At 47.7% G+C, this 13,799-nt stretch overlaps 1 protein-coding gene across 2 annotated transcripts in view; it reads right to left on the bottom strand.

Moving 5' to 3' along the window:
- pip (heparan sulfate 2-O-sulfotransferase pipe) overlaps positions 1 to 13,799 on the bottom strand; it is a 161,955-nt gene that overhangs the window by 19,939 nt on the left and 128,217 nt on the right. For both annotated transcript variants that reach the window (XM_065428737.2, XM_065428739.2), the window contains one exon: positions 1,540 to 1,700. In XM_065428737.2, the coding sequence (XP_065284809.1) occupies positions 1,540 to 1,700 (161 nt within the window). The remainder of the gene's footprint in view (positions 1 to 1,539; positions 1,701 to 13,799) is intronic.

Below are 13,799 nucleotides of genomic sequence, written 5' to 3'. Positions count from 1 at the left end.
ACCGCCACGACGCCGCGAGCGACGGCGCGAGTTGGAGCCCCGTTCCTCCTCTGTCGTGACGTCACTGCGTCACGTGGTATGGCATGGGGTCAAAGGTCATTGAAGGCGACACCGCCGCGCCTGAGGAGCTGGGTTGACCTCTCGTAATATGCTTCGCATAAAAGCCGGCGTCTGTTGCAGCGAAACGCCACCGAAATTCCCACTGGCTGCGAGGCCATGTCACGAGCACGCCCCGACGGAGCACAACTAAAAGCAGAGCGGAAGAAAGGCGCCATCTGCTGCCGCAGTAACACGTCAGGTGTTGCGTGAGGGGAGAGGGCATGGCCGCGACGCCGCGTCACTCGCTCTTGCTCTCGGAAGCCTGTGTTATGCGCACGTTCCTTGTCCGCGCAAGCTCTCGCCTGCGTCATAAGTCTGCCTTAGTGAGGCGAAATTAAAGCTCGCCAAGCGTCTGAACGAGAACGCTTGCCCGCGAGGGGTTTATAACTCGAAATACCGCTCAGCGGGGTTCAAATGGACAATAATAGTTGCGCGTTCACAACTCGTACCAAGCGAATAAGTGTCCTCTAATTTTTTTTAAGTCAATGCGAATATACTCTGCGTGGAACTCGTCGGACCAACCGACCTACCCACGCGAAACCATGGAATGCTAAGTAAAGAAAACTTCGCTGTGAAACAACGAGTTCTAAGTGTTTAATGAGAAACATCGGCCCGCCAAGCAACAAAAACTGATTATATTACATTATTATTGAGGCACCTTAATCGGTTTATTTATTGATAACTTAAATGTTGGCCATTTACGTCACCAGCTTTTTCGCAATATTCCATTGTCGAAGAAGGCCAAATTATAGGAAATGAAGTCGAGAACACTGAGCCCTACAGATGATGTAGAATAGTCCTTTATATAATGAACTACTATACAGTAAGAAGTAGGTGCACGAGAAAGTTTATCGTGGAGATAACCTAACCTTCGGTTGGCGTTATTATTTACATAACACGTGCGAAGCCGGCCCCCCAATTCGCTGCACCAGCCACTGGCACAAAATATTATTCATGCATTATTGCAGTACTTGAAGTGAACCGGTCTGACATACCATTGAACGTGATCCTGTGCATCCACCCACGTGTACTTAGGGCACACTCTTTTCATCTCTCTTTTTTCCATTTCCCTTACTCCCATCGTAAGGTAGCAAACCGGATGCTTGTCTGGTTTACCTTCCAGCCCTTCCTGTCCTTGCTTTATCCCTTTTTTCTGTTTGTACCTATAGCTTTGGGTTGTGAGCAATAAGGAGACTGTAGGTCACTAACACTGCCAATGGCTACTGACACATCAATCATGAAAGAGCACCGTGTTTCACCTTTAAACAGTGATTTACCTCACGCTTTTCTTGTTTGGCTTCCTGTTGAGATTCGTCTAAATGTTCATTATTTTTTTACAAAGGCATGCCTAGGATTCAGGTTCACCGCAGACGACGGTAGCATCATCTCAAAGAAAGCAGCACACTTTTAGCCATCCGAACTGATAGACCATTACATTACCTTCCTTACGGTACAATGCCGCGGCCCCCCGGAAGAAGATTGGAACGCTCGTTTCCAGGAGTGCCAGCGTTGTGTTCAAGTCTTCCAGAACACCCACCACGGAGAAGTGTCGCTCAATGTTCTGCCGAGCCTTGTCGAGGGCCCAGGAGTTTTGCACAATTCTGCAGATTGTAATAAAAAGAGAACAAACGAGAAAGATAAAAGAAACACCAGCTTCCATATACACAAGCGAATATACAAGGCGTGTCAACGTATGAAAACGGCCGTAAGCATGTCCAGGAATTCTGCTCATCCCCTTCGGAACTTCACGGCAATCCCCAAGTGTAACTGAATGGGTAAAATTCAAAAACAAAGTTAGATTTCACAGTATTGGCCGAGGATGAAAAAGTTTGAATTAAAAAAGCCTGCCCAAGCTTTCATGCTTGCTTTATGTGAAACGTACTGCACTATCAATATGCCAGTTCTGTTTAACAGCACCAAATAAGGAAAGTAACCTATATAAATTTTGGTGACCTCATTTTATTATTCGATTGCTCAAATTTGTAACCTGTGTATACAGAGAAAATTGAGCAGTTTGCGTAATAAACGAAGCTACGGTAATTAACTTTTCAATAATTTATCGAAGGTGGCTAAAGCAGATTAATAGTTTGGAGCCAGTCGTCGAGATTATCTAAATTAACACGGCAAGCTGGGCGTGTTGGTGATTGAACTTGTTCCAATGGGTGGGCAGCGCCACCCGGACGAAAGACGAGAGGAAGTTCTCGTACTACGTATTGCGCTCGTATTGTGTACTTCCTCTCGTCTTTCGTCCGGGTTGCGCTGCCAACCCATAGGAACATGAGATTATCTAGCTGAGCGAATAAATTTTTATTGAACATGCTTCTGTAAGAACGACGCGAACAAATATTTTACTATTAAACTCTTTGAATGCATAACTGACGCAGAAAAAAGAACATCTGTAGCAGCGACCTGACCTAGCGCAGCCTTTCGTGATATTGTTATCAATGGTATCGCTCCCTGAGCATGTTTCTTGTGGCCCGTACACTTTCGATGTATATTTATGTTGGTTTTTCGAAGGCAAGTGTCAGTACAACAGCGAACGTGTGCCGCTGAAAACTTGCTTGGTCGCAGAAGAAATGTATGACGCAGTGATAGTGCAGATTTAGCGCGTCATTGCCCTCAAGACATTGTGCTGCCGTTTTGCTGCTGTCGATGCCACACCCAAGTGTGGCATCGAGAAGATCACGACCGACCACTTTGCGTGGGTTAGCCGTAATGACACTACCCCTGTGATCATTGTTAGAGTTTCAATGTCGACATTTCAAAACGACAACAGAATCAGTTCAGTGAGTTAGTGCTAGGGGAGTTTAGTTTGAAGTGCCACAACAATCGAAGACACTCGATTACTCAACAACCGTCGTGTCAATATTTAACTTTTGCAACGATTCTGTCTAAGGGTGGAGCCAAACCAATCAGTGTAAATAACAGCAATTATAAAGCTATTGTCACTATCATTACCAATAATGAGAATAAATACATGTTTCTTGCCTAACTCTGTGTGATATGCCACAGCTTAGCTGGTCACCCACGCTTACAGTGGAATGACTCCTATTTTTTTTTGCGTGTTTCACTTTCAGAAATGGATAATGCTATAAGGGCAGCGTCATTCGTTCCTGTCTCGTGGATATAAATATGGGTTGAAATGAACTCTATTTCTCATCAGTCTCCTAGAGTTCGTGCAAGAAAGGAAATGTTCGCCCGCTCAAACACATATATAAACACAAACACACACCACTCTCTTTCTCTCCCTGTCAGACACACAGGCGCTAAGATACCACATATGTTCGCCTTCATGCACATTTACACACGCGCCCACACATGTACACAAGCAAAAATATGGGCGCACGCACACGCAAGTGCACGCATACACAAACGCGCGTATGCTCGCAGATGGATACACGCACTCGAGCTCACGCAGGTTCAAATACGCAGACACAACCACGCGCGCACGCACAAACTGAACTGCACACGCACGGACACTCAAGACCTGCAGGCGCGCATACAGTCCCTCTCCCTCTATGCTGCCTCTCAAAACCTTGCGCTTGCAAACAGGCTGAATGACTCTCGCTCTCCAATTACCTTTCCAATGCCAGCTGTAGTCAGTCGCTTTACGGTTTAAATACGGCGCTTCTTGAAGTGAATAAGGCTATATTTTTGCCTTCAATGGTTACGCGAATGTGGTTAGTGTAGAGAGTCGCCATTGTTTTTCTTTTACTTGGTGTAGAACAGTTAGCTCTGCCTACCTACACCAAGCTATTTTTTATACCTGTAGTGTAGCCTAAAAACTACACTTTCTACACTGCGGCTTCGGTGAGTGTAGGCAGCAGACGACAAACAAGCAGGGTGCCTTTGCATACGCGTGGCGCCATTTTGCTTATTATTGTTAAACAAAATATATTGTTATATTTAAGATAAGATAACATTATATTTATATAAGATATTGTCAAGCACAGACGGTAGCGCAGTGCTTGCGTGACCGTGTGTCACAGAGAAAGGTGAGCTTATCTTCAAAGACAAAATGATCTTACTCACGGATGGTGCGCACGTTTTAGACTCTGCGCTGTATTACACGCATTCAGAAGGCGTGTTACTGCGCTGCCCACTCGCTATGTATTTAACTGCAGTTTCTCTAGATTTGTTAATCAGAGGAGACTCGTACATTGGCGTTTACTTCGAGGCGAGTGCACTACGCAGCCAATAAGGGCGAAGTGAAGCGCTCTTCGTCTGCTGATGCGGAAGTCGATGCGCAGTCCGCTCTGATTGACTACATCCCAGTGACCCAACCACTGTAACGACGCCTGTGACCGACACTACATTCGTCTGCATGAATCTGCACGAAGTGTAGGCAAAAAGAAACCCCTATTTGTCCCTCTGCCTGGACGGTGCAAAGTGATTTGCTCCAGTCGTGTTACTTCACCGCCAATCCCTGAACGAAACACTGCTTTAACGCACCACCATTAATCCGACTATGTGCCATAAATGCATATGTTGTTGAAAGGTCTTCCCTCTCGGCGTAGTCAAGTAAAGCTTGTCGATTCCTGGCAGATATATCCACAAGCGTAACATAATGGGCAGAATTATATATATATATATATATATATATATATATATATATATATATATATATATATATATATATATATATATATATATATATATATATATATATATATTGTGACGAAGAAGATCGGCAGGCTGAAAAGCCTCATTGCCATCGCGTGGCTCGTACCCAGTTCGCTCGCTGGCTGCGCCCTACCTGCTGTTGCCGCGTTGGTCACTGCTACTCTACGAGCCGAATAAACCCCCTTTGCAATTGGTGGAGGTGCTGGGTACAACCGGAATTCTGGAACTTCGCAACCGGACACTGCAGCCTGTCTTCATTATGCCGGAAGAAGGACCACCGCAACCACAACCCGCTGCCCCGGTGACTACCGTGGTCTGCCCCGGTGACTACCGTGGTCTGCCCCGGCCCGCTGCGTCAACGCGACCCACCCATCTTCAGCGGTACCGAAGACCATGACGTAGAAGACTGGCTCGCTGACTACTACCGGGTGAGCATCCACAACCACTGGGACGACACCAAAAAACTGAATTACGTATCGTTTTATTTGAGCGGTGTCGCCAGCGTATGGCACCGCAACCATGAACGTGATCTCACGACGTGGACAGCCTTCAAAACAAACGTGACGGAGGTATTCGGGCGCCCCGCCGTTCGCAAGCTTCGCGCCGAGCAACGTTTGCGCAGTCGTGCGCAACAGTGCGGGGAGACATTTACAAGTTATATAGATGTTGTCGACCTCTGCAACCGCGTTGACGTCACAATGGCTGATGCCGAGAAGATCCGCCATATCTTAAAAGGCATTGAAGACGACGCCTTCCAGATGCTGTTGGCGAAAAATCCGGCGACAGTCTCTGAACTCGTCAGTCTCTGCCAAAGCTTCGACGAACTCCGCAAACAACGCCTAGCCACTCGCCAATCTCCTCCTCAGGCGACTTCAATGTTGAGCTTGGCTGTTTCCCCGGATCATACGTCGCTACTGCTACAGATCAAGGAGTTCGTCCGTGAAGAGGTGGCTCGTCAGCTTTCTCTGATTCCCCTCACACACGGCCAGTCAAATTCTCCGTTGGCGCCCGCTCTCCAATCTGTCATCAAGGAGCAGGTAGCCGACCACATTCCACCTTCTCTCCAGCAGGCTCCGGTTGCCTCTCCCCTGACGTACGCCGAAGTCGCTTCGAGGCCTGCACCACAGACCTACGGTCCCCTTCGCCCGCCTTTGCGCCCGCCCGTATCCACTCCGGTCCGGCCACTGGTGCAATATGCACGACCTCAAGATCATTGGCGCACGGAAGATAATCGGCCGATTTGTTTTTATTGTGGCCGTGCTGGACACGTAGCACGTCACTGTCGCCTCCTTACCCCCAACGTCCCCAACAATGTGCGTCCATATGCACCACGTTTCCACCAACGCCGCAACTATTCGGACACCTTTGACTCTCCTCCTGTTGTCGACACCGCATTCTCCGCTGCTCGCCGTTCACCATCTCCTCGCCGCCGCTCGCTTTCACCCATGCACCGGCGTCGGAGCCCTTTGCGCCAGGAAAACTAAATATCGCAGTTCAGGAGGCGAGAACTGCGGTTCCAGCGAAATGTATAAGGCCTCACACTTCCCCGAAGAACGTTATTGAAGTCGCTATAGAAGGAACATTGACGCTAGCACTTGTCGACACCGGCGCTGCACTTTCAGCGATAGATGCCCGTATTTGCCGCAAGATCGGAAAAGTGACGACGCCGCTTTCTGGACTGTCTCTTCGAACTGCCAACGCGCAGCACGTCGAGCCATCTGGCGCCTGCACTGCTCGTGTCGTAATTCAGGAGGTCCTCTATATCATAGAATTCATCGTGTTGCCATCATGTTCACACGACGTCATATTAGGTTGGGACTTTCTCTCCACACATCTTGCGATCATTGACTGCGCCCGCGCCGAAATCGAGCTGTTTCAGTTTTCGACTGATATTATCACTGACCATAAGGACCATTGCCGCAAAATCTCTGTTTCAGAAGACACCATTATACCTGCCTGGTCTTCCACCCTTGTCAGTATCTCTTGTGACTGTGTAGATGACGGCACAGTACTCTTCGCTCCATCTGAACTCTTAGTTCGCCGCCGTTCACTACCTCTGCCGTTCGCCGTCCTCGAGTTCAAAGCTGGCGCCTCTCTCATGTGCGTCTCCAACCCATCGGCTGAACCAATTACTTTACGCCGCCGTGAAAGCCTTGGCAGAGCAGAGCCACTGACTTCATCTTCAATATTTGACACGATGGACGACTCCACTTATATTGCTGCTCTCGAGGAATCGCGTCCACAGTCCCTACCGGGTTCTTTTACGCCAGCTATTGCCAGTGACCTTACGACGACGCAGCGCGACGAACTTCTTCGCTTGCTCCAAGGCTTCTCTTCCTCCTTTGATTGCCAAGCAACATCACTCGGCCGCACGACGACTGTTTAGCACACTATCGACACTGGGAGCCACGCACCAATTCGGCAGCGTCCCTACCGAGTATCGGCGACTGAAAGACAAGTTATCAATGACCAGGTGAACGATATGCTCAATCGCGGTGTCATCCAGCCTTCTAGTAGTCCTTGGGCATCACCAGTCGTCCTAGTTAAAAAGAAAGACGGCACCATACGATTTTGCGTCGACTATCGAAGGCTTAACAAGATTACCCGAAAGGATGTATAGCCGTTGCCACGTATTGACGACGCACTTGACTGTTTGCAAGGAGCGGAGTGCTTTTCGTACTTAGATCTCCGCTCTGGCTACTGGCAGGTGCCCATGGCGGACGCTGACTGTTCTAAAACCGCATTTGTAACACCAGATGGCTTGTATGAATTCACTGTGATGCCGTTCGGTCTGTGCAATGCACCCGCCACCTTCGAACGCATGATGGACGGCATCCTACGTGGCCTAAAGTGGCATACTTGCCTCTGCTACCTCGACGACGTTGTCGTCTTTTCCCCTGATTTTCCGACCCATCTTCGGCGTTTACATCAAGTTTTGACCTGTCTCCGGAATGCTGGTCTCCAGCTTAACTTAAGAAAGTGCCGATTTGCAGCTCGAAAACTGACTATATTAGGCCACGTTGTCTCCAAAGAAGGCATTCTTCCTGATCCTGATAAACTTCGCGCCGTATCCGAATTTCCGAAGCCCACTAATTTGAAAGCACTGCGCAGCTTCATTGGCCTATGCTCCTATTTTCGTCCTTTCGTTCGCAATTTCGCTACAGTGATCGCACCACTTAACCAACTTCTTCAAGGCGACAATGAACTTTCTGGTTGGTCGGAGGCCTCTGATGATGCCTTTACGACTCTTCGTCACCTCCTCACGTCTCCGCCAGTCTTGCGCCATTTTGATCCAAGCGCACCTACAGAACTTCACACTGACGCCAGTGGTGTCGGCCTTGGTGCCGTGCTCGTGCATTACGCCGACAGGCGAAGCATTTCACAATCCGCGACGGACTTTTATACCGCCGCAACTACCAAAATGACGGCCGCAAATGGCTCTTAGTAGTGCCTCGCCACCTACGACAAGATTTATGCTCCGCTTTTCATTCTGACCCGCAGTGTGGTCACGGCGGAGTGTCAAAAACTTACACACGGCTTCGCCTACGATATTATTGGCGGGGGATGTACACCTTCGTCCACAAATACGTGCGCTCCTGCATTGCCTGCCAGCGACGCAAATGTGTCCCGCATATCTCCACCGCTCCTCTCCAACCACTTCCCTGCCCAGCTCAACCATTCGACCGCGTCGGCATTGATATATACGGGCCTCTTCCATCTACTGGCGCTGGCAACCGATGGATTGTTGTGGCAGTAGATCATCTGACACGGTATGCCGAAACCGCCGCCTTGCCTGCTGCATCAGCAAAAGACATCGCCTCGTTCATACTAAACAACTTCGTTCTCCGCCACGGCGCCCCTCGCGAACTGTTGAGCGATCGGGGCCGCGTATTTCTTTCAGACGTCCTGCAGTCACTCCTATCTGAATGCCAAATTATTCACCGCACTACTACTGCTTATCATCCACAGACCAATGGCTTAACAGAACGATTCAACAGAACTCTTGGTGACATGCTATCCATGTATGTTGCATCTGACCACTCCAACTGGGATCATGTACTTCCGTTCGTCACTTACGCATATAACACTGCCTCTCAAGCCACTACTGGATTCTCGCCATTCTTCCTGCTTTACGGCCGCCATCCCTCCAGCACCATTGATACCGTTCTCCCGTACCGGCCGGACCCTGCTGAATGCTCACCTGTTTCTGCGATTGCTCAGCACGCCGAGAAATGCCGACAACTGGCCCGTTCTTTGACATCTGCTCAACAGTGCCGCCAAAAAGAGCGCCATGACCTCAATCCTCCCCCTCACCCCTTCCCCGTCGACTCACTCGTGTGGCTTTGGGTCCCGCCTGTTGCTGCTCCTGGCCTTTCGTCGAAGCTCCTCCCGAAGTACCACGGGCCCTACCGCGTGGTTGCACAAACATCACCAGTGAACTACGTTGTCGAACCCGTATCGCCATCTCCCGATCTCCGTCGACGAGGGCGAGAGACTGTACACATTGACCGGCTGAAGCAGTACTACGATCCGCCCACCTCTTCATAGGTCACCAGGATGGCTACTCTTCAATGCCGGAGGTGATTGTGACGAAGAAGATCGGCAGGCTGAAAAGCCTCATTGCCACCGCGTGGCTCGTACCCAGTTCGCTCGCTGGCTGCGCCCTACCGGACTACCGGAAGGCCGGACCCCGGCCGAAACGTCAATAAACCGCTTCATACGCGCGTCTACTTCACTGTGAATATTTACCCGGACCCAGAACTGCTTTTTTTCTGGTATATATATATATATATATAATTCTGCCTATTCGGTTACGCTTGTGGCTTGCCCTTAATACCACAAAATCTGCCCTGAATTTCTGGGTATGAGAGGCAGCGTACAAAACATGTGATTTACCAGTTTTCGAGTGTGCTTTCGCTATATGGAATCCGTTTTGTGATGTGCATATTGGTTCCTCGTATAAATTCAATCCGTCGTGGCAAGTTATGTCCTGGAGAGATATGGTCGTTTTGTAAGTATAACAGCAATGAAAAAAGCATTTGATGTGATCACATTGTTTGAATGACAAAGCAGGTTATAGCTTGAGCAGTTCTTTTCAATCTTCCATAATCATAGGGAAGTATGCTGGTCAGAAGTGCCCCAGTTATGTTCCCTCGCGTAAAGTCCATCTACTTAAAGTTAGGCCGTACCTCTGCAGGTCTGATCACTTAGAATGTTCTTTTGTTATAATAAGCATCCTTGCTTGGAATCCACTACTTGCGGAAGGGGTGTACCGCAACAACGTTTATGTTTGCCTCACGCAATAATGCTTCAATGGCGCTAAGCTCCCTGTTTGATTAAAGAATAAGTTTCTACTAATCAATGACACGCGCATAAATTTACATTGGATAGCCTTTATTTCTTTAGGCCATTATTTATATAAATTAGTTACGCAGTCAGGCTCTAATAATATATTTGCCACTTTTTTTCATTTCTGTATACATAACTCTAACATCAGTAAACAGATGATCACTGAATATTTAATGCGTAATAGCACCATGGTGAAGTACCACCGTACTGTTTACAAAATTCAAACCTAACTTGCTCGATTCACAGTCAACCAAATGAAAATAGACGGATTCGTAAGAATTCAAGAGACTTCGGAATTTAAGCCTGTGGTTAGCACTTACCACGTTTCGCCAGAAAAGTAGAAAAGTCGGAAAAAAAATATTCACAAAGTCGGCTTCAGTGAAGTGTGTAAAAGCACATTCTAATAAAGCTATGACAATATCCCTATGTGCAAGGTAACAACTCTCTCCTAAATGGCTATTCCAGATCCAGGACTAAAAAGCAGCATTAGTGATGTATGCTTTTATCTAGTAAGATGACCTTTCGTCCTGCCCGACGGCATTCTTAACTACAAGGTGTTATAACTATAGTTTCGCGTGTCTAGCGCCTTTTATAGTTAAGTTTGTCTTCCAACTGTAACATTCCAAAACAAATCTGTCCTATGCTCCTTTTATTTCCTCTATTTACGCAACTTGCGTAATCACCAAGTGCCCCTGCAAAAGGGCTAACTTGAAGCTAATGATTGCGACACAATTACTTGTCTGGTTGGGAAATTGATTGGGACTTTCAGACTGACTCTAACCGAATAAGTGAATTTCATTAGCCCTACATTGCGGAGCATGTTCGGCTTCTTCCTCAGGGGTATTCTACGGGGGTGTTGGTGTGTAGCTTTTAAATGGTCTTTCGTAAAAAGGAGGGAAGATAATGGAAGGTGTGGAGACACTTGACAGACGGAAATGGGGGGGGGGGGCGAAAGGGTAGAATGGCTGCAGTGAGGCTGGTCGGTTGGGATGACCAATTCTGGGGGAACTGGACCCGCGAGGGTGCCGTTGACGGGATGCGAGGAGGGGTGCACGAGGGAGCGCAGACGTTTTGGTGTTGGTGACCTCGAGCGGGGATCTACCTCGCTGGGCATCGTTTCTTTTTCGTGATGTCTCCAAGACCATGGATATACACCTAGCGTAGGTTGCCCTTCACAGGGCTAATGTTATCCCCCGCATTCTGAATGTGTCATGACTCCAGTAGTAGTCTTTTACGCGAGTTCGTCTCTGTTTGAAGGATTTGGGTTCCTTGGAAAGGAATTTGCTGGTCGGTGTCTTCAGAACTTTCGGCGACGGCACTGCTTATTTAGTTTAATGTTCTGACGTCATGCTCGTGTTGTCTGATTCTTTCTTTGAGATAATTGGTTTCCCTGTTTTGTATACGACACCGAACAGTCGGCACAGTTGATTTTGTAGACGACATTATTAAAAAACTAGCCCAAATAACAGGGACACACACAGAGAAGACGACAGGACGGGCGCAACAAAAACAAAAAAAAACAGGACGAGCGCCTTGCGCTCGTCTTGTCATCTTCTCTGTCTGTGTCCCTGTTATTTTGCGCTAGTTTTTTAATAATGATGACACACCAACTAGCCCAGCTTTCTGCCTTGATCGCTTTGTATACGACGCCTTGCGCTTTTTTCTTTTGGTCGACTATCTTTTGGTTCAGGGAGGAGAATTCAAAGTGTTTATCGGTTTGTGCGCAATCTTGAGGCCTTCTTTTTTCAATATTCGGCTGACAGCTTCGCTGGTACTTTTGACGTATGGGATGGACACTCGTTTATGGGGTAGGGGAGAAGTCAACGATTGAACATCTCGTAGTTTCTTTCAACTTTTTTGTTGTCTGGTTGTTTTTCGAACGAAGTCCTCTATGTGGCCACTCCCTTTAGGTTCATTGAGAACCATTCCGTTTTTCTTTCTTTTGATCTGATTCCGATGAGGAATGAATTTGGGCTCTTTTGAATAAATCATTTATAACAGAGGCTTTATGGTGTGCCGTATGGTTGGAATCGAAGGGAATGTAGCGGGCCGCGTGGGTTCGTTTTCGGTATGCTGAAAATTTTAGGATGCCATCTGTTCGTGTAAGTTGCACATCTAAGAATGGGAGCGATTCGTTCTGTTCGCACTCATATGCGAACTGTATTACCAGGTCTATGTAGTTTAGGTGTCTGCAGATTTTCGACTTGCCCCGCCTTCACGATGCAGAAGCAATCATCCACGTACCCGAGGAAGACACTTGGTTTCGGGGAAAAGGTATTCAGAGCTCTTTCCTCGATTTTCTCCAAGACAAAAATGTCGCACCACGAAGTCTCCAGCTACACCAACTGATTACCATACCAGAAGGCCGAGATATCCTCAACAAGGCCCAGTAAAGAATGGTGACAGCGGGGATGCATGAGTGTCACACGGTGCTTCGGACGAAAGACGTCGACATGTTTTTTGCCAGAAGACAGATTGAACACCAGGTATCCCATCTATTTTGTGAATTGATTCATTTGCAAAGCCCATTGCGTCCTCAGAAGAAATCAAGCACCGTGAAAAGCAGAAGAAATTATCTTGCCGAATCAACGAAACCGAGAAATCGGGGGTGTTAAACAAACACACAGTAACCAATCTGTCATCGAAGAAGCTCATGACTGACGAAACTTCAATCCTGGCAAAAGGTCACAAATTGAATGTTACCACAGATATCCCACCCCTTCCCTAGAATATCGCCGCCCTGGAGAGCGGCCTCGAGCAATACTGAACCCCAAAATGTGGGAACAGGTCAGACTGACAGCAATCGGCATAACAATCTCCAATAACAACCGCAGAAGAGACCGAAACTTGTCTTCCGACGAAGTAAGAGCGGTGAGAATACTGAAAGAAGATACAGACGTTGTAGTCCTACCACCGGACAAGGGGAACTCGCGCGTTGTTTTTAACATACAGGACTACGAGAGAAAAGCGTCCACCCTACTTTACAGCGTAGACTACGACCAATTAAAGAAGGACCCTACCACGAGAACCCAATCGGTACTGAATAAGACGCTGGTTGAAATATTCCGCAGCCACCCAAATTCTCGAAATCACTATCTAAAACAGTATGTTGGGTTGGATCCATCTCAGCTTTTTACGGCTTGCCAAAACTCTAAACTTCGAATGCCCGTAGGACCAATCGTAGGCTTTTCGTGTTCCCCACTGCGATCCCTATCCACATAATTGCATCATATTATATCACCACTCACGGGAAGGACAGCATCCCACGTGCGCGACTCCGAGAATTTCATCAAACTAAAAAATAACACGGAAATACTTATCCAAGGTACTTTCGAAACTCGAAAATACATATCGAAGATGATGAATGCCTGGCCTCTTTGATGTGATCTCTCTGTTCACAAGAGTACCCGTTAAGTTGGCTATTTCCGCTACTAGGGGCGCCCTGGAACGCGACGGTACACTCGGCGAGAGAACCCTCTTGAGTGTAGACAAGATCTGCCGCCTTCTGGAGCTGTGCTTGTCAAATACCTACTTCACCTTCCGAGGCAGCTACTAAGGGAAAGTGAAAGGAACTCCCGTGAGGTCATAAACTTACGCTGCCATGGCTAACTTGACTACGGAGATTATCGAGGAAAAGGTTCTGAATACCTTTTCCCCGAAAGCAAAAGTATTCCTCAGGTACGTGGATAATTGCTTATGCATCGTGAATACGGGGCAAGTCGAAAATC

This window comes from Dermacentor albipictus, chromosome 6 (assembly GCF_038994185.2).
Source record: "Dermacentor albipictus isolate Rhodes 1998 colony chromosome 6, USDA_Dalb.pri_finalv2, whole genome shotgun sequence".
Lineage (NCBI taxonomy): Eukaryota > Metazoa > Arthropoda > Arachnida > Ixodida > Ixodidae > Dermacentor > Dermacentor albipictus.
The sequence above is the reverse complement of the archived record's forward strand: the minus strand, read 5'-3'. Positions and strand labels throughout refer to the sequence as shown.